This window comes from Aureococcus anophagefferens (assembly GCF_000186865.1).
Source record: "Aureococcus anophagefferens unplaced genomic scaffold AURANscaffold_5, whole genome shotgun sequence".
Lineage (NCBI taxonomy): Eukaryota > Pelagophyceae > Pelagomonadales > Pelagomonadaceae > Aureococcus > Aureococcus anophagefferens.
This window is the reverse complement of record NW_008705565.1, coordinates 1,480,383-1,500,027: the sequence shown is the minus strand read 5'-3', so window position 1 is coordinate 1,500,027 and position 19,645 is coordinate 1,480,383. Positions and strand designations below refer to the sequence as shown.

Genomic DNA, 19,645 nt, shown 5'->3' with positions numbered 1-19,645 from the left:
CCGCGCTTCGACGACGACATGATGGAGACGACGTAGGCGCGCAGCGCCCGGTTCTTGAAGCGGAGCCGCCGCGGCGCCTCGTCCTCCGCGGCCTCGAGCGCGCCGTAGGCGCGCGCCTGCGCCGAATTCAAATCTTCAACTCGACTTCAATGTGAGCGTACGCGAATGTTCCGACGCAACTCTTTGGCTGTGCTTCGAAAACTCGACGAGAGCAATCGATTCGTCCAAAAATCAGCCGAATCGACTTCGATTTGATTGAGATAGAGAGTTCTGAAGTTTGGTCAGGACCAGTGGTTGATTTCCACACAGGCGCGCGCGTCGACGTCGTCCGCGAAGGAGCCCCGGCCGCTCCGCTCGAGCGCGGGCGGCGCGTCCGCGTCGGTCTTCTTGCAGATCCAGAGGATCTGGTCCAGGAAGCCGTCGGGTTGCGCGCCGTCGTCGTCGCCCCGCGGGGCCGCGCGCGCGCGCCGCGCGGCGTCGTCGTCGTCGTCGTCCGCGGCCGCGAGCGTGAGCACGTCGTCGAGGATGAGCGACTCGGCGAGCGCCGCGACCCTCAGGTTCGCGTGGAGCGTCGCGTCCGCGTCGCCGGCCTCGAAGAAGCGGCGGAAGACGTCCGCGGCGACGACGAGCTCGCGGAACCTGGGCAGCACAAGAGTGATTCAACGTCGCTTCAACGTGAGTGTTCCGCGCGCGCGCGTTACGGAAAACACATCCACGCTTTGAGACCGATCCGAGAGATGATCGCTCGTCCAAAAGTCAGCCGAAACGAGTGGAAAATGGCCGAGATATGAGCCTTTGAAGTTGGGAATTTCGCTCTCTTGTGCTGCCCTGCGCGGAACGCGAAGGACCGGGGCAGCACCGACGCGGCCTGGAGGAGGAACTTCTCGTCGTCGGCGAGGCCCTCGTACTCCAATTTCACGAACGTGGCGACGAGCGGCGGCACGTGCGCCGCCGCGTCCAGGCGCCGGCAGTGGAGGAACGCCGTCGTCCCGGAGACGACGACGGCCTTGGACGCGACGAGGTGGCGGCAGATCTCGCGCACGAAGGCGGGCACGCCGCCGCTGTACTCGAGCACAAAGTCCTCGAGGACCCGGCGCGGGTCCCGGGGCGGCTCCTCCGCGGCGCCGCCGAGGAGCGGGGCCTCGTCGCCGCCGGCGACGCGCGCGGCCGCGCCGCCGTCGTCGCGCGCGTCGACGACGTCGTCGACGCCCCCGAGGCACTGGGCCACGTAGGTGCCGTAGGCGTCCGAGCCCCGGCCCAGCGCCCGCAGGCTCAGCGCCGCGCCGCGCTCGCCCGCGTCCGCCCAGAGCTGCGCCGCGGGACCGCGGCCGAAGTCGCGGGGCTTCGCCGCGACGACGAGGAGCATGGGCGGCGCCGGCGCGGCCCGCGCCGTCGCCTCGCCGCAGCGGCGGCCCAGGGCCGCCAGCAGCCGCCAGCCGCCGCCGCGGAGCGCGCACGTCGACGACGACGAGTCGCGGACGTCCGCCGCGAAGAGCGCGGGCCCGGGCAGCCGGTCGACGCCGCTCCGGAGCGCGGCGACGATGACGGCGACGGCCAGCGTCTCCTTGGCGCTCGTCTCCAGGGCGACGTCGTCCGCGGCGGCGTCGTCGTCGACGACGGCCGCCGCGAGGCCCGCGAACGGCCGCAGCTCCGGCGGCACGAGCGCGCGCCAGTCGTCGACGCCGGCCGCCGCGGCGAGGTCGAGGATCCAGGCCCGGGCGAAGCGCATGGACAGCGCGGCGAGGCGCCACGCCGTCGTTTCGCGCGCGTCGCCGCGCCGCGACGCGAAGCCGAGGCGCAGCGCCTCCGCCTGGCTCGCGTGGCGGTCGTCGAGGTCCACGCGGAAGACGGTCCAGCGCATCTTGTCCTCGCCCCAGTCGCAGAGGTCGTCGATGATGGCGTGCATGCCCCGCCCCGTGTGCCCCGCGACGCACAGCGCGCCGCCCGCGGCGCGCGCCTCGGCCGCGCCCGCCCCCTCGGGCGCGGGCCAGACGCGCTCCGGCGGCCGCGAGAAGCCGTAGAGGAGCTCCTGGGCGTGGCGCGTCGGGCCGACCTGGGCGTTGGACCGCGACAGGGGGTCGCCGTGGATGCCCAGCGACGACTGGCGGAACAGCTTCTGGAGGTAGGACCGCCGCCGCGGCGTGCGCCGCGTCGCCCGGAAGAAGACCTTGGACGCGAGCGACCCGTCGGCGCGCTCCACCTCCACGGGCGCGAAGGCGGAGACGCGGTCCTTGAGCCCCTTGAGCTGCAGCGGCGCCGTCGCCCGGAAGTCGAAGTCGCGCGACGCCGACGCGGACGCCGCCGCCGCGCGCGTCTCCGCGTCCACGAGGACGCGCCCGGCCTCCCGCTTCGCCGCGGACATGAGGCGCGCGGCGAGGTTGACGACGTTGCCCATGACCGTGTACTCGCGGCGCACCGAGGACCCGACGAAGCCGCAGAAGGCCGTGCCCGTCGTCACGCCGACGGACGCGGCGACGCCGAGCGCCGCGAGCTCGCCGACGACGAGGAGCGCCGCCGCGGTCGCGCGCGTCGCGTCGTCGACGTGGACGAGCGGCGGCAGCCCGAAGACGGCGAGGCAGAGCATGCCCTTGTCGTCGACGAGGATCTTGTTCACGTCGCCCTCGCCGACGCCGACGGCGCGCTGGAGCGCCTCGACGACGGCCGCGGCCGCGGACGCGCGGACGCCGGCCATGTGCGCGAAGACGACGGACACGTGGCGCAGCTCCGCGGCCGACGCGTCGATCTTGTCCTCGCGGCGGTTCAGCAGCAGCTGCTTGCAGACCGTCGCGGGCACGTACGCGGCGATCTTCGCCGCGTCGCCCGGCGAGCCCGACAGCGACCCCCGCGTCGCCGGCACGTCGCCCAGGGAGTGCTTCACGGCGGCCGCCGCCGCCGCGAGGGCCCTCAAATCGCCGCCCATGGCGAGGCGCGCGTGGGCCGCGTGCGCGTCGCCGTAGGGCGCCTCGAGGATCGAGTCCGCGCGCGTCGACCCGTCCGTCTCGCGCAGCGCTTTCGCGGCGCGCGGCGAGAGCACGACGTCGCCGCTGCCGCCGAGCGGCTCGGCCAGGGCGATCTGGGCCATGGCCGGGCCGTCCATGACCAGCACCCAGCGGCCCCAGACGCCGCCGAGGTGCGCGAGCGTCACGGCGCCGCAGCCCAGCGCCATGTGCATCGTCAGCGGGCCGCCAGCGAGCCGCGCGTCGCCCGCGATCGCGCGCTGCATGGCCGCCGCGCAGGCGGACGCGAGGATGACGGCCTGCGCCTCGCCGCCGGCGAGACCCTTGTCGTCGTCGCTCTCCGCGCAGCGCCAGAGGATCGTGAGCGCGTCGCCGGAGAACTGGACGACGTCGCCGCCGTACGACTCCACGAGGTCGATGAGCACGCCGAAGAAGTCGTTGAGGATGCCCGTGAGGCGCTCCGCGCCGTCCTTGTCCGCGCAGAGCGACTGGGTCAGGGCCTACGGTAGGTGCGTGAGACGGTTCGAGCGAGACGGTTCGCGCACCGTGAAGCCCGACGCGTCCGCGAAGAGGACCGCGCCCTGAGCTTGACGGAAGCGTTTCGACGGGTCGCGCGACGCGACGTCCTGGCGCACGAGCTTGGGCACGAAACTCCGGAGCAGGCGGCTCGTCTTCATGCGCTCGACCTCGCCGCTCTCCCGGAGCTTCTGGGCGAGGGATCGGTGCGCCTCGAGGATGATCTCGCTCAGGGAGAAGACCTCGGGGTGCGTCGCGAGGGCACGCTCGCTTATCCAGGGGGCGACCATCGTCCCTGTGCGTCGCGCCCTGGTCGGTAGCCGGCGGCTCTCGCGGTGTTGCACGGGGCTCAATCCTCCACAAAAATCTGTGGTTCTCACCGGGCTCCTCGAGGCGCGCGCGGCGCGCGCGGCTAGAGGCCTGGCTAGGCGCGCAACGCGAGGCGTAGGGCTAGCGTAGGGCGCGACGTTGAAAGAAACGCGTTAAACGGCACCGATGGCGGAGAGACACCTGGGGATTATTAGGGTTGCCGCGTCGGAGCAGGTCGACTTCTTGAAGTGGTCCTTGCGGGGCCGGTCGAGGAGGTGGACGTTCAGGACCGTGCCGTGGCGCGCGACGACCACGAACGCGGGCTGGGAGCCGAAGGAGGAGTCGTCGCGGTGCTGGAACGAGCCGTCCGGGTGGTGGACGAAGTCCTCGAACTTGCGTCCGCCCGCGCTGGATCGCCGCGTCCATTGCACCTGGGCCCGACACGAAGCCAAGCGCCTCCATCGCGCACAAACGAGCGACACCCGGATGACGTGCCTCGACACGCGCGCTTTCTCAGGAAAAGCGCAGCAGGCGTCATTCGATGCTGTCGCTGATTTGATCTCAGTGTTGATGCAGCGCTGCGCCGCGTCTGGCCGAGACGAGACTCCTCGAGGAGCTCTGCGGCGCGCCGCCCTGCGACCGGGGCCCGGCGTGGGGACCACTCGACGGACCACTCTCCGCGACGCCGCGTTTAGAGGCTAGCTAGGAGAGCGCGAGCGCGCGCGGCCTGTTCCGGCAGGCCGATCTTGCAGGCCGATCTTGCATGATGCCTCGCACTCACAAGCTCTTTGTTCTTTGCTCTCCCAGTTTTTGCCGACGTCGTCCACCACTCCCGCAGCACACCCCCGAACATGCTCAACATCCACGCCGACGAATTCCGCCCCGCCTCCTTCCAGACGCTCGCCGACCTCGAGGAGCTCGACGAGGTGGACGCCGCCAACGAGCTCCTGGCCGACCTCGAGCTGCTGGAGATGCAGGAGGGCATCCAGCGCGCGCTGGACCTCGTCCTCGACGAGCCCCCGACGATGACGCTCCAGAGCTTCACGGCCCAGGACTCCTACCTCGACGGCGAGCGCTTCGACTACCCGGCGAGGAGCCGCCGCGGCGCCGAGCAGCCGGCGCCGCGCGCGCTCGCGTACCACGACGCGAAGCGCAAGCAGGCCACGCACAAGAACTGGGGCCGCCGGAAGTGCTAGACCCCCCGACCTCGCCCGACCGCGCCGCCCACCTGAACAGCCTGCACACTTCCCGCCGCGCGGACGCACCGCGCGCTCCGTCGCTAGTTAACCACCGTCGAGCCGCAGCCTCAGTAGTAGGGCGCGCGCGCGTGCCTCCGCCGGTCGGCCTCGGACGGCAGCGTCACCACGGTGGGCGTCGCCCGGTCGCGGATGTCGCAGTTGCCGAACGCGTCGGCGACGCCGAGGCGGCCGTGGTCGCCGCGGCCCCAGGCGTAGACCGCGCAGCGGCCGTCGTCGCCCGGCGCCGTCGCCGCGAGGGCGTGGGCCGCGTGGGCCGCGATGGCGACGGCGGGAGAGGGTAGCTTCACGGGCGCGGGCGCGAACGCGTCGCGCGCCGTCGCGCGCCCGTGGAGCCCGCCCCTGCCCCAGGACCAGACGCCGCCGCCGTCGTCGAGGGCGAGCGAGTGCTCGCCCCCCGCGGCGACGCGGACGACGCGCGCCGCCAGGGCCACGGCCTCGGGCCGCCAGACGTTCGCGCGCCGCGGCCAGCCGACGTCGACGCCGGTGCGCCCGAAACTCGCGAGCCCGAACCCGAAGACGGCGCCGCCCGCGACCACCGCGAGGGAGTGGGCGCCGCCCGCGGACGCGTCGACGACGTCGCCGGCCAAAGCCACGGCCTCCGGCCGCGCGCGGTCGTGCGCGCGGTCGCCGGCGACGTCGCGGCGCCGCGTCGCCGCCGCGGGCGTCGCCGCGGGCGCCCGGAGGCCTACCGAGCATGACGGTGACGGTTTCTCGTTGTGTTCCCACCTCAAATCTCTCGAAAATCGTCACGGCCACAGGACGCTGCCGGAGGCCCGTCTCCCCATCTGCCCCCCGGCCCCAGGCGTAGAGGCGACCGCCGGCGACGGCCAGCGCGTGGTGCGGCCCCGCGGAGACGCGCGTCGTCCGCGGGAGGCCGACGGTCGCCGGCGCGCGCCGCTTCTCGAGGAACGCGCCCGTCCCGAGCGAACCGAAGAGGCACTCGCCCCAGCTGTAGACGTCGCCCCGCGTCGTCAGCGCGAGCGTGTAGCGCTCGCCCGCGGCGACGGCGACGACGCGGCGCGCGATCTCGCGGACGCGGGAGACGGGCCGCGGGATCGGCCGGTCGCCCGCGCCGTCGACGCCGCAGTCGTAGACGGCGCCGTCGCTGTCGAGGAAGACACTGTGGTCCGCCCCCGCCGCCGCGGCGACGGGCGGCGTCCGCTCGGGCAGGCCCGCGACCCACGCGGGCAGCGGCGGGCCCGCGGGGCCGCCGGCGAGCCGCGCGTCGCCCGTCTGGCCCGAGTCGTTGCGGCCCCAGGCGACGCAGCCCCCGGGCAGGAACGCGACGCCGTGGTGCGCCGCGGAGCCCGTCGCCAGCGCGTCGGCGCAGCCCCGGGCGCCGCGGGCCGCGGCGAGCGCCGCGAGCGACGCCAGGAACGACGGCGCGGACTCCCCCGGGAGCAGCGCGCCGAACCGGACGCGCAGCGCCGCGTAGTCGAGGAGCAGTTCGTCGGCCCAGTACGCCGACACGGCCGCGCAGGCGGCGACGTCCGCGTTCGCCAAGAAGAGCAGCGCCCGCGCGCAGGCCGCCGGCGGCCGCGAAAAGGGCGGCGGCGGCCGCGGCGCCGCCGGCCGCGCCCGCGGGTCGACGTTGCGCGCGGACGTCGCGGGGCCGCGCCACGTCGACCCCTGGCCCAGCGCCTCGGCGGACCGGGAGCAGGCGCCGGCCTGCTTCAGCGCGGGCGCCGTCTCGAAGGCGCGCATCGCCGCCGGCGCGCCGTCGTGCCTCAGCGACGTCGTCGAGAGGTGGCCCGCGAGGTCGCGCGCGTCGCCCGTTCGCGGCGGCGGGCCGGCGCCGCTCAGGCCCGCGTAGGCCTGGAGCCGCTCCCGGTAGCGGGCGCCGTCGAGGCCGCGGCGCGCCGACGCGACGTTCGTCGTGCGACGCAGGTCGGAGTGGGCGGCGACGTGCGGGCCCGTGGAGGCGAGGCTCGCGTGGGCGCCGACGCCGGCGAGGCCGCGCGTCTCGGACCGACCAGCGCCGGGAAGGTACGGGTTGCGGCACTCCATGGGGCAGCTATCGCGCCATCTAAAACCTAACTGCACCAACGTTATATTGCCGTCGCATTGCACCCGCTCATAAAACGCGGCCCGCTCGCAGCCAGTTCCTGTCGTCGTCGGGGCAGCCTGCGATGGGCGTCCCGCGGTTCAAATACAAGCCCAAGGCGCGGCTGGCGCGGCGCGCGCCCTGCTCCGTCTGGGTGAAGCGCAACTGGGTCCTGATCAGCTTAGCTGGCCTGGCCATCACGGGCGCGGTCCTCTCCATCCTGCTGCTCTTCGAGCCCTGCGACAAGGAGACGAAGACGACGGTGCTGAACCGCACGAGCGTGCTCAACGTCACCTACAACGAGACGCGCCTGCTCAACGTGACGCGCAACGTGACGAGCGCGTTCAACGTCACGCGGCTCGAGAACGCGACGCGCGCCGCGAACGTCACGTCGGTCTTCAACGAGACCGTCGTCAGCAACGTCACGACCTACGCGAATTCGACGGTGAACGCGACCTACTACAAGCCCTTCCACGCGTCCCTGCTCCTCGACGCGTCCAAGTCCGTGTCCGCGGAGGAGTGGGTCGCGGTGAAGGAAGCCGCCGTCGCGCTCGCGAACGTCACCGCGGGCCTCGTGCGGTCGACGCTCGAGTACGGCGTCGTCCAGTGGGGCTGCGACGCCGTCGAGTCCGTGCCGCCCGCGGCCTACGAGCCGCGGCTCCTGGACACCATCGCGGGCCTGGACCAGGCCGTGCAGCTCCAGACGCTGAACGTCTTCGCGCTCATGGACTGCTACGACCACTTCGCCGGCGCGCCGTCCGACGACGCCAAGCTCTGCCAGTTCATCACGGACGGCGCCCCCACGGAGGCGGAGCGGACCTGGACGGACGAGGACGTCGTCGTGAAGAAGGCGTCGTACAACGGCGCGCCCATATGGTGCAACGTCTCCGCGGCGCGCGGCCGCGGCTGGTGCGACGCGAGGCGCGTCGCCAACTGCACGCTCCTCGGGGTCACGGATTTCCTGGAGAGCGCGGGCTACATCATCCACATCATCGTCGTCGAGCCCGCGTCGAACTACGACAGCGGAATGATGTACCAGCTGTCGAGCTGCGACACGGGGTACTCGAACGATTATTTTTCGAACTATGCGTACGGCTTCGGCGGCGCCAACGACCAGGATGTGGTGGGCACGGCGGAGTTCTACCGCAAGGGCGGCGTCGACGAGGCCGGCGGCACGTCCATCTGCGCGTCGCCCTACTGGCCGGGCTTCGAGTGCGACGCGAGCTGCTCCTTCGTCACGGAGGTCGAGTCCTACGAGACCATCGTCGCGGACGCCGAGGCCATCGTCGACGCCGTCGTCGTCGCCGTCGGCTCCGAGCGGGTCCAGACGTCGAGGACGGACGCCGTCACGACGACGACGTCGTCCGTCGTCACGGAGCGGACGACGACGACGGAGACGTCGACCGTCACGGAGCGGACGACGGTGACGGAGTCGACGACGGACGCCGTCGTCGACTCGACGCTCGTGACGTCCGTCGAGGCGGGCACGGAAATCGTCACGGACAGCGAGGTGCTGCAGGAGCGGCTCTGCACGGGCTCCGGCGTGTCCTTCTTCTGGCTCCTGCTCGGCGCGCCGCTCCTCGCCTACCTCTTCCTCAAGCCGCTGTCGAACCTGCTGCGCAACTGCTGCGCGCCGGAGCCCGAGCCCGCGCCCGAGGAGGCGGCCACGAGCTCCTACGAGATGTCGATGAACCCCGTCTGGGGCGTCGACACGACCAAGGACGACCCCGCGCCGCCGCCGATGCCGCGCAAGGAGCGGTCCGCGATCGACACGACGCTCAACAAGCGCGGCGGCAAGAAGAAGAAGAAGTACATCGGCCCCCGGGGCAGCGTCGCGGGCCCCCCGCCCGCGACGCCCGCGGCGACGCCCGTGCCCGCGCCGCCGACGGGGCCGCCGCCGCGCGCCGCGAAGAAGCGCGCGTCGCTCATCCAGGGCCACGGCGCGGCCAAGTTCGACAACGGGCTCATGCAGGTCTACAACGGCGACAAGTGGCAGGAGGACGTCGCCGACTTCGTCATCGGGCTCCTCTGCTGCCGCTGCCTGGCGAAGGCGCCGGAGCCGCCGCCGGGCGAGCGGCCGTCGCAGCACCCGCCTCCGGGCCCGCCGCCGCCCGTCGGCAGCGCGGTCTAGGGGCTTAGAACATCGCCGTGTCGCGCGGCGACCTAGTCGGCTGTTTCCAACACGGCTTGACGAGCCGCTCGAGGACGCCGTCGAGGATGTAGGCCGTGAGGCCCCAGATCTCCTCCGGGCCGCCGGCGAAGACGGGCAATTGGCCGCGATTGCCGTAATCCCGCACCTCGCGGTGCTCGAGCAAATGCGACAGGGGCAGCGAAAAGACGGCGTCGACCTCGTCCTCGCTCCTCGAAACGTCCGCCAGGAGGTCCACGGGCGCCTCGCGCGTCGCCACGATAGCGTCGACGACGGTTCCGGTGATGGCCGGTACTGGCAAGCAGCGATCCACGACTTCGAAGCCCTCCCGAAACCTTTCGCCGAACTCCTCGGCCGTCTCGCGGAGCGCCGCGTCGGCCGCGGACTCGCCGTCCTCGCGGTGGCCGCCGGGGAACGACACCTGCGACTTGTGCGTCGAGACCGCGGCCGAGCGCACGCAGAAGACGCAGCTCAGCTCGCCGTCGACAACGCATATGGGCACGAGGACCGCGGCGCGCCGCGCGCCGGCGGCGGCCTTGCGCTCGACATCCTTTTGCGTCGTCTTCGACACTAGGCGCAGCGGGCCGCCGCGCAGCGCGCTTCGCTCCAGGATACATTGGGATAGCGCCGCGATCCCAAGCGGGCGCGCGCGCATGCTTGACTCAAGCTGAGCCAATGATGAACACGTGAGTGCAGAGATCTTGCCTGCAGGTGCAGTGGCTGGAATGCTGAATAAGTCGCGGCCGGGCAGGACTGACCGTGGGGAGGAGTAGTGCCATGGAGGCCCTTCCCCTCTTGCTGTTCAGCGCGATCGACGCCGTGGTCCAGTTCGGCGCCGCGGTCTACTGCACGGACGCGCGCGGCGCCGGCGCCTTTGGATTGCTGACCCGGCGCTGGCACGGCGGGTCGGCGGAGGCGCAGGTGCTCGTGCTGTCGGCGCTGCGCATCGCCTGCGGCCTCGTCGCCGCCGTGGCCCAGGGGCGGTCGCGCAAGGCCTGGCGCGCGTCGTCGCGCCGGGTCGCCGCGCGCGCGGCGGCGGCGGCCGGCGTAGCCGCGGGCGCGTCGGCCGCGGCGGCGGCCGTCGCCGCGGCCTGCGTGCGCTGGCGCGCCTACCGCGTCGGGGCGCTCTACTGGGCCGCGGCGCCGGAGCGGCGCCTCGCCTACGCCGTCGCCGACGGCTGGTGCTTCGCCGCGTCCCTCGTCTACGTCGCCTTCGCGCTCCGGAGCCGCGCGGCGGCGCGCGCGCCGGCCAACTCCGCCCCCGCGCGGCCGCCCGTGGACGCCAAGCCCTGGGCCGCGGCCCTCGCCGACGCGCCGCCGCTCCTCGAGCTTGCGACGGAGTTCCCCCGGGCCCCCGCGGCGCGCACGGCGCTCGCGGCCGCGCGCGTCGACCTCGGCGGCTGCCGCGACGACGACCTGCTGCTCGCGGCCTGGGCGCGCGTCCTGGCGCACTACGCGCGCTGCGACGAGGTCGTGCTCGGCGTCTACGCCCTCGGCGCGCGGCGCGAACCCGCGGAGGAGACGAAGGAGGCCGACGACGCGCCGCCGGGCGACGACGCGTGGGCGCCCGTCGCCGTGCGCTGCGACGGCGCCGCGTCCTTCGACGACCTGGCCCGGGCCGTCGCCGACGCGCGGCGCGCCGCCGCGCGCCTCGGCGCGCCGCCGGCGCCCGCGGACCTCGCGGCCGCGCTCGGCCGCGCGCCGGACGCGACGTACGCGCCCGTCTTCCAGGCCGGCGCGGTCCTCGGCGGCGCCGGCGACGCCCTCGCGCGGGCGGCGGCGGCCGCGGCCGACGCGCGCCTCGACGCGTGCCTCGTGGCGCCCGCGGGCGTCGTCCTCTACGACGCCAAGCTCTTCGGCGCCGCGGCGGGCGGCCGCCTCGCGGCGCAGGTCGGCCGCGCGGTCGCCGCGGCGTTGGCCGACGGCGCGCGCAACGCGGCGCGCACGCCGCTCCTCGGCGCCGAGGAGCGCCGCGGCGTCCTGGCCCTCGGCGACGCGCCGAGCCCGCCCTGGGACGCGGCGACGACGGTCTACGGCTCCATGGTCGCCGCGGCCGCTCGCTACCCCGACGACGCCGCGCTCGTCGCGCCCGGCTTCTTCGAGGACGAGGGACTTGCCGGCGCGGACGCCGCCGTGACCTACGCGGCCCTGCTCCGCGGCGCGGTCGCGCTCGGCGCGGCGCTCGGCGGCGTCGGCGCGGGCGACGCCGTCGCGGTCGTGCTGCGGCGCTGCGTCGAGCTGCCGATCGCCGTCTACGGCGTGCTGAGCACGGGCGCCTACTACGTGCCCGTGGACCCGGACTACCCCGAGAGCCGCCGCGCGTCCATGTTCGACGACGCGAAGCCGGAGAGCGTCGTCTCCGAAACCGCGCTCCGCGCCGTCGCGGCGCCCGCGGGCTACGGCGGGCGCGTCGTCTTCGTCGACGAGCTCGACCTGCTGGCGAGCGCCGCGGCGGCGGCGCCGCCGGGCCCGGCGCCGTCGGACCCCGTCTACGTGCTCTTCACTTCCGGAACAACTGGCCGCCCCAAGGGCGTCGTCGTGCCCCACCTCACGCTCGCGCGGCGCGTCGCCTGGTTCGAGCGGCGCTACGGCGCGGGGCTGCGGGGCGGCGATCGCGCGGACGGCGGCGCGCGCGACGGCGACGACCGCCGCGGCGCGGAATCGCGGCGGCGCCTCGGCGCGGCGCGCGGCGTCGTGCTCATGAAGACGCCGGCCTTCTTCGGCGTGAGCGAGTGGGAGCTCTTCTGGCCCCTGACCGTGGGCTCGACGCTCGCCGTGCTCAAAGCCGACGGCGAGCGGGACCCGGACTACCTCGCGCGGTCCGCGGCCGCGTGCGGCTGCACGGCCGCGTTCTTCAGCCCCGCGCAGCTCGGCGTGCTGCTCGAGCTGCTCGCGGCGACGCCCGTAACCGAGGGCTTCGCGGGCGACGCGGCGAACAGGGCCGCGAACGCGCACCTGGGCGCGCTGCGGCTCGCGTTTACGTGCGGCGAGGCGCTGCCCGCGCGCGTCGCGAACGCGTGCGTCGCGGAGCTGCCGCGGGCGCTGCTCGTCAACATCTACGGCCCGACGGAGGCGGACATCACCTTCTGGGAGGCGCCCGCGGCGCGGGGCGCCGGCGCGGTCGCGGAACCCGTCGCCTGCGTGCCCATCGGGCGGCCCGTGGACCACGTCCGCGTCGTCGTGCTCAACTACGACGGCAGCGACGTCGCGCCCGCGGGCGTGCCCGGGGAGCTCGCCTTCGTCGGCGACGTCGCCGGCGGCTACCTCGAGCGGCCCGAGGCGACGGCGAAGGCGTTCTCGGACGACCCGCCGCGCGCGCTCGTCCGAAACGCCGGCGACCGCTGCTACAAGACGGGCGACGTCGCCAAGTTCGGAGCCGACGGCACGCTCGAGTTCCTGGGGCGCGTCGACCACCAGGTGAAGCTCCGGGGCTTCCGCGTCGAGCTCGGCGAGGTCGACGTCGCGCTCGGCGCCGTGCCGGGCGTGCTCGGCGCCGCGACGCTCCTCCACGGCAAGGGCACGGACGCCAAGCTCGTGGCCTACGCGCGGCCGGGGGACCTCGACGTGCCGTCCGTGCTCAAAGCGCTCCGGGCGAAGCTGCCCCACTACATGGTGCCGTCGGCGATCGTCGCGCTCGACGACTTCCCCGTGACGGACCGGGGCAAGCTCGACCGCAAGAAGCTCCCGGAGCCCGCCTTCGGCGCGGGCCCCGACGACGACGCGCCCCGGGACGCGCGCACCTGGTCGCCCCTCGAGGCGGCCCTGCGCCAGCTCTTCGCGGACGCGCTGAGCGTCGACGTCGCCAAGGTCGGCTTCGACGGCGACTTCGAGGCGCTCGGGGGCAACTCGCTCCTCGCGGGCCGCGCGACGAACGCCATCCGCCGCACGCTCGCCGGCGCGGCGAAGATCAAGGGCACGGCCATGTACTCGCACGCGTCCGTCGCGAAGCTCGCGCCCGTCGTCGCGAAACTACAAATCGCCGCGGGCTTCCAGCCCGGCGACCTCGCGTCCAAGACGCTGCTCCGGCGCCAGTCGACCGTGACCCAGACCGACGCGAGCCGCGCGCACTCGCCGACGTCCTTCTGGCCCCTCGCGGCCCAGGCCGCGGGCGCGACGGGCATCTTGGCCCTCCGCTACCTCGACTGGCCCGCGTGGTACGGCCTCTGGTACCTCTACCTGAGCCTGCCGAAGCCCGTCGTCTTCTGCTGCGTGCCCGCGCTGCTCTTTGCCACGGACGCGCTGGCCTTCGCGCTCGCGTGGCTCGCGCAGCGCGCGACGCTCGGGAGCCCCGCGGCGTGCCGCGCGGCCGTCGCGGCGAAGCCCTCGGGCGTGCCCCTCTACTCCAAGGCCTACCTCGACTGGTGGTTCGCCCACCAGGTCCAGTCCATCGTCACGGAGCGCCTCGAGCGGTCCTTCCACGGCACGCACCTCATGACGTGGTACTACCGCGCGCTCGGCGCGACGATCGACGGCGGCGCGCTCATCGACGGCCGTCTGCTCGACCCGCCCCTCGCCCACGTCGGCGCCTACGCGACGGTGGCGACGGGCGCGGAGCTCGACGCCCACTTCATCAGGGACGGCGCCCTCTGCCGGCGGCCCTGCGGCGTCGGCGCGGGCGGGGTGGCAGGGGTTCACGCGTACGTCGCGCCCGGCCGGTCCGTGCCGCCCCGGGCCAAGGCGGGGCCCCTGAGCACGACGGCGGCCGTCGGCGCGACGGACCTGGCGACGGGGCTCGACCCGCCGTCGGCGGCCTTCCGCGAGCGGCGCGACGCGCAGCTCTTCTGGCGGTCGCTGCTCGGCGTGCCGCTCCTCTACTGCCTCCAGGCGCTGCCCTACGTGCCCTTCGTCTACGTGCTCGAGCACGTCTATATCGGTTTACGGTCCGCCGTGCGGGGCCACCCGGCCGTGCCCAAGGCGCCCTGGCTCTTCTGGATCTGCTACCCGTGGCTCTGGCGCGTCGGCTTCCACGAGTGCTACTTCGTCGTCGTCGTGCTCTTCAAGCGGCTCGTCGTGGGCCGCTTCGTCGAGGGCACGGCCGACGCGACGAACAAGCCCCTGCGGCGCTGGCTCTTCGAGCGCCTCGTGGAGGCCGAGGCCTTCGAGCACTGCATGCGGCCGTGGATCGCGTGCGGCTGTGTGGAATTCAACCACTGGTTTGGGTGGTCCTGACCAAACTTGAGAATTCTCGAGCTCGGTCACATCGAAGTCGATTCGGCTGATTTTTGGACGAATCGATTGCTCTCGTCGAGTTCTCGAAGCGCAGCCGAAGAGATTGCGTCGAAACTGTCGCATATGCGCACATTGAAGTCGGGTTGAAGATTTGAATTCCACGCAGGCGTGCGAGGTGCTCTGCGCGCGGTACCGGCTCCTCGGCGCGAAGATCGGCAGGCGGGTCCACATCGACTTCTTCCGCTGCGTCGAGTACGACCTCGTCACCGTCGAGGACGACGTCGTCTTCGGGTCGCTCGTGCGCATCGTGCCGCGCGACGAGACGCTCGAGGACACCGACGGCGGCGCGGCGAGGCGCGTCGTCGTCCGCCGCGAGGGCAACGTGCTCGACCACTGCGTCCTGCTGCCGGGCGCCGTCGTCGGCGAGCGCGCCGTGCTCGGCACCTTCTCCCTCGCGGCGGCGGAGCAGCTCTTCGCGCCGGGCGCCGTCGCCACGGGCAACGCGGCGGGTCGCGCGGTCGTGCTCCGGAAGCGGCCCGACGCCGACGCGTCCGCCAAGGTCGCCGCGACGCCCCTCCAGAAGCTCGAGGTCGAGGCGCGCCGCCGCCACCACAGCCTGCCCTGGTTCCTCGGCTGGAACGCGGCGAACTCGCTCTTCGCGCTTTTGGTGTACCCGCTCCGCGACGTCTTCGAGACGGGCATCATCGCGACGGGCTACATGCTCTACTGGTACGACTCCTGGACGGGCTACTACGCCTACTTTGCGTGTTTGCCCATGCTGAACCTCGTGTCCGTCTTCCTCCACTTCCTGCTCGTCTTCCTCTTGAAGCGCTTCGTCCTGATCGGCAAGTACGCCGTCGGCGACTACGGCTTCTACAGCCCCTACCACTTCGCCTGGGCGTTGATGATGACGCTGCTCGCGCCTATCTACCCGCTGCTCCACGCCTTTCACGGCACGGTCTTCGCGGCCTACTTCTACCGCCTGATGGGCGCGGACGTCGACGACACGTCGACGCTCCTGGGCAAGGCGCTCGAGTTCGACCTCCTCACCGTGGGGCCCGGCGCGTCCGTGGGCAGGCTCTGCGACGCGACGTGCCACACGGTGGAGAACATGGTCATCAAGCTCGCGCCCGTGAGGATCGGCGCGCGCGCGGACGTGCGGTCGCGCGCCGTCGTCATGCCCGGCGGCACGCTGTCCGACGGCGCGACGCTCCTCCAGAACTCGCTCACGCTCAAGGGCGAGCTCGCGCCGCCGAAGACGGTCTGGGCGGGCCTCCCCGCCGAGGCCGTCGACGCGGACGTGCTCCTCGTCGAGAACGACGCGCCGGACGCGGACGCGGCCGCGCCCCTGCTCCAGCCGCCCGACGCGGCCGCCGCCGCCTTCCTCTGAGGCCCGCGCGTCTCCCCTCCCGTCCCCGCGCCGAGACCCCCGAGCCCCCTAGTTTTTTGTCCTCGAGGCCGCGTCGGCGCAAGGGGGGTGTGGACTCGCGCGTCCCGCGCATCGGTCCGGGGAATTCGAACGCGCCGCCCCCCCCCCGGCCCGGCGGGAAAGCCAGAGGAAGGTCCAGAGGAAATCTGTGTTGAAGACCGACTCGTCCAACCTCGAGTGCAATGGAACAGTAAGAGCTTCACGGGAAAACAGCAACAGCTTCGTCGCTTCGCAGCCACCCGAATCTAAGTTTGCGTGTAAGATTTATTATTCATCCCTAACCCTAGCGCACCCGAATCAACGTTTGTCGAGGTGTTTGCGATAAACACCCCGCAACCGCGGCCCCCGATGGAGTCCCTCCCCGCAGCCCCTGTGCTCGACGAGACGCCCCCGCCCGTGGCGGAGTCGCCCCCCACGCTCGGCGCCGAGGTGGCGCCGCCGGCGCCCGCGGCGCCCGCGGCCGAAGACGCCGCGGCGCCCGCGCCCGCGGCCGAAGACGAAAGCGCGGGCACGAAGCGCAAGCGCGCGTGGGACGACGACGAGATCGCGACGCGCGTCAAGGCCATGATGCAGGACGACCCGAACCCCCGCGAGGGCACCTTCGGGACGCGCAAGTTCCGCGACTCGTCCAAGTCCCAGTACAACCACGCGCTCAAGCACTTCATCCCCTTCGTGCAGAAGTCGAACCGCGATCCCGAGGTCATGATGACCTTCGTCGCCGAGGACGGCCGCATCTGCGACGAGGTCTTCTCCGAGTTCGCCAACTACCTCAACGAGCAGGACGAGATGACCCAGTCCGTCTTCACGAACTGCGTCAAGTGGATGCAGAAGAACCTCGTGTGGCAGTGCGAGCGGCGCGCGGCCCGGGTCCCCCGGGAGGCTCGCTCGCCCCGCGCGCGCGCCCGCCGCCCCGCCCCGCCCCCGGGGACGCGCCCCCGGGAACCCCCACCCCCGCCCCCGCCTCGCAGGAAGCAGCTCCCGGCGCCGAAGGCGTACGTCACGCGGCTCCCGGGCATGAAGGAGATCTGCATGGGCCAGAAGGAGAAGCAGAAGGCCCGCGACGCCATCAGCCAGGCCAAGGACGCGGCGCTCCTCGCGAAGATGCACCCGAGCCACCGCCACGTCCCCGACGGCTACCCGTCGGCGTGCTTCCTCATCTAGGGACCTCGGCCCGCCGCTTCCTCCGGCTCGCCCGCCCACGCCCCCCGACGAGGTTTTCCGTAGCCTCCCCTCGCGCCCCTTCACGCATCCCCGCCGCAAGTTCGCCCCGCGACGCCGCGCCCGGCCCCGGCGCCAGAGCCGGGGTCCGGCCTCGCGGCCTCCAAATTTTGTCCACACGACGGACGACGAATCCTACCGTCCTCTTTTGTCCCGCGGCGTCGCTCGTTTGACGCCAACGGACAAGGAGCCCCATTCATCATTCTGGACCTGCCCGCCGACCCGCCGGCCCCCGCCGCGAGCCCCGTGGAACGGGCGCTTCGCCGCCGCCCCGGTGTCGTAATGCGGGCTCATCTCCTCCCTAGACGGCGTGGGACATGGAGCGCCGCGGGTCGTCGGCCGCGTCCCAGGGCGACGGCGGCAGGCCGCCGTAGCCGAAGGGGTCGATGGACGTCCAGCCGCCGCCGTCCGCGTGGCGCCGCGCGCGCGCGTCCGCCGACGACTGGCGCTGGGCGAGCCGCCCGAGCCCCGGGTCCGCGACGAGGTCGTCGGGCGCGTCCGTGGCCAGCAGCCGCCGGTAAAAGTCCAGGAGCCGCTGCTTGGGGACGATGATCCACACGGGCTCGTCGCCCGGCCCGAGCGCCTGCTTCTCGCGCTGGAGCGCGTCGAGCGCGACCTCCCAGTTCTCCTTCTTCCGCAGCGCGTCGTCGTTCGTCGCCTCGGCGAGCGCCGCGAGCTGGAGGTCCATGCAGTCGAGCACGAAGGCGCAGAGGATGTTCGTCACGACCAAATTCGCGACGACGTAGAACGTGAGGAAGTAGAGCCGCGCGACGAGCACGGAGTGGGCCTCCTCCGGCCCGCTCATCATGACGTGCCAGTTGTTGCCCACCCAGACCACGAAGAGCACGGCCCACGTGCTGTAGAACGTGTCGAAGTCGAAGACCGCGTCGTAGCCTGGGCAGCACAAGGGTGATTCAACGTCGCTTCAACGTGAGTGTTCCGCGCGCGCGCGTTACGAAAAACACATCCACGCTTCGAGACCGTTCCGAGAGATGATCGCTCGTCCAAAGATCAGCCGAAACGAGTGGAACATGGCCGAGATAGGAGCCTTTGAAGTTGGGAATTTCGCTCTCTTGTGCTGCCCTGGTCGTAGCCCTGCCGCGCGAAGAGGCTCTCCTGGAGCGTGGGCCGCCACTGCCTCCGGTGCCGCCCGAAGAGCACGAGGCCGAGCTCGCAGTAGGCGTAGAAGACGACGACGAGCACGCCGACCTGGCGCAGCGCCACGGGCGTCGTGTTGCCCACCGCGAGCACGAACCGCGCGAAGCCCGCCGCGAGCCGCGCGACGAGCCCGAGGCGCAGGGCCAGCAGCACGCGCAGCGCCGTCACGGGGCCCTGGCCCAGCCTCGGGTGGGCCGCGTCGACGAAGTAGAGCACGCCGGGCCCGCCGACGGTGACGAGCAGCAGCGCCGCGTCGAAGCGGTGCAGCGGCTTGTGCAGGAACGCGGGCCAGCCCAGCGCGAAGACCTTGAGCCAGAGGTCGGCGAAGGGCGCGACGAGGAGCACGTCCTGGGCGAACTTGAGGCGGCCCACGTCCGTCTCGAAGGACAGCGCCTCGCGGAGCGTCGTCGGGTGCTCGTGGAAGAGCCACGCGAGGACGACGACGACGTTCGCGGAGTTGACCGCCGCGAGGTAGGACCCGTAGGCCGGCGCCCGGACGAGGGCCTGGACCCTCCGCCGCCGCGCGAGCGTGCGGTAGGCGCGGACGGCGCCGACGAACTCGCGGCACCGGCGGCGCCGCGCGGCGCCGGCGGCCGCGGCGCGCGTCCGCCACCGCGCCGCGCGCGACGCCGCGCGGGCGCGCCAGGCCCGCGGCGGCGGCCTCGGCGGCACCTTGGAGGCGTCGATGGAGAAGGAGCTCGGCCGCGACGCGTCGCTCAGCGCCGACGGCCGCGGCGTCGCGCCGGACGGCCGCGGCTCGCGGACGTCGCCGGCGAAGGACGCGCCCGCGGGCGCGCCCGCGTCGCCCGCCTCGACCTCGCTGGACGCGCGGCTCGACGCGACCTCGCTGATCGCGGACGCGCGCGCCGACGCGACCGTCGACCGGCCGTCGGTCTCGCTCGCGATCGTGCCGAGGCCGCCACCGCGGACGCGCGCGGTGCGCGACGGCGGCGGCGCCGGCGCGGGCAGGCGGAAGCTGAGCCCGCCCCATTTGCGCCGCACGGCCTCGGAGAACGTGAGCTTCGCGCGCCGCGGCGACAGCGCGGCCTCGCGGTAGACCGCGGACCCGTGGAGCGGGTTCATGCAGACGTCGACGAGGAGCGCGAGCTCGCAGAGCTCCATGAAGCCCGCGAGGGGCAGGCCCGACGCGTGGTTGCAGCGCGGCGCGGGCCGCTTCGCGAGCGCGCCCGCGGCGTCGTCCGTCTCCGGGTTCGAGTTCGTGCTCACGAGCGTGTCGCGGTGCGTCTCCGACGGCCGCGGCACGTCGTCGGCCGCCCTGGGCGGCTCGAAGTCCGGCGGCGCGGGGAGGGGCTTGAGCGCGTCCCGGTTGTGGATGACCTCGAAGAGGAGCTCGCGGACGGACCCGGGCAGGTCCGGCCGCAGGAGCGCGACGAGCTTGTCCGCGGCGAGGGCGTCGACCGTCGCCGTGACCTCGAG

At 73.2% G+C, this 19,645-nt stretch overlaps 2 protein-coding genes across 2 annotated transcripts in view; one reads left to right on the top strand and one right to left on the bottom strand.

Moving 5' to 3' along the window:
- Window positions 1-7,048, bottom strand: part of AURANDRAFT_71169 (hypothetical protein) — a gene marked incomplete at both ends in the record, with an annotated part of 11,590 nt that extends 4,542 nt beyond the window's left edge. The window contains 7 exons of the mRNA XM_009036690.1: window positions 19-116; window positions 306-639; window positions 849-3,457; window positions 3,503-3,715; window positions 3,962-4,213; window positions 5,146-5,726; window positions 5,803-7,048. Coding sequence (XP_009034938.1) covers window positions 19-116; window positions 306-639; window positions 849-3,457; window positions 3,503-3,715; window positions 3,962-4,213; window positions 5,146-5,726; window positions 5,803-7,048 — 5,333 coding nt within the window. The remainder of the gene's footprint in view (window positions 1-18; window positions 117-305; window positions 640-848; window positions 3,458-3,502; window positions 3,716-3,961; window positions 4,214-5,145; window positions 5,727-5,802) is intronic.
- Window positions 7,049-7,170: 122 nt separating this feature from the next.
- AURANDRAFT_62658 (hypothetical protein) lies at window positions 7,171-14,403 on the top strand (the record flags this gene model as incomplete). The annotated part of the gene is made up of 2 exons (XM_009036963.1): window positions 7,171-9,210; window positions 10,018-14,403. 2 exons carry the CDS (start codon window positions 7,171-7,173, stop codon window positions 14,401-14,403), a joined length of 6,426 nt encoding a protein of 2,141 aa, XP_009035211.1.
- Window positions 14,404-19,645: the final 5,242 nt, after the last annotated feature.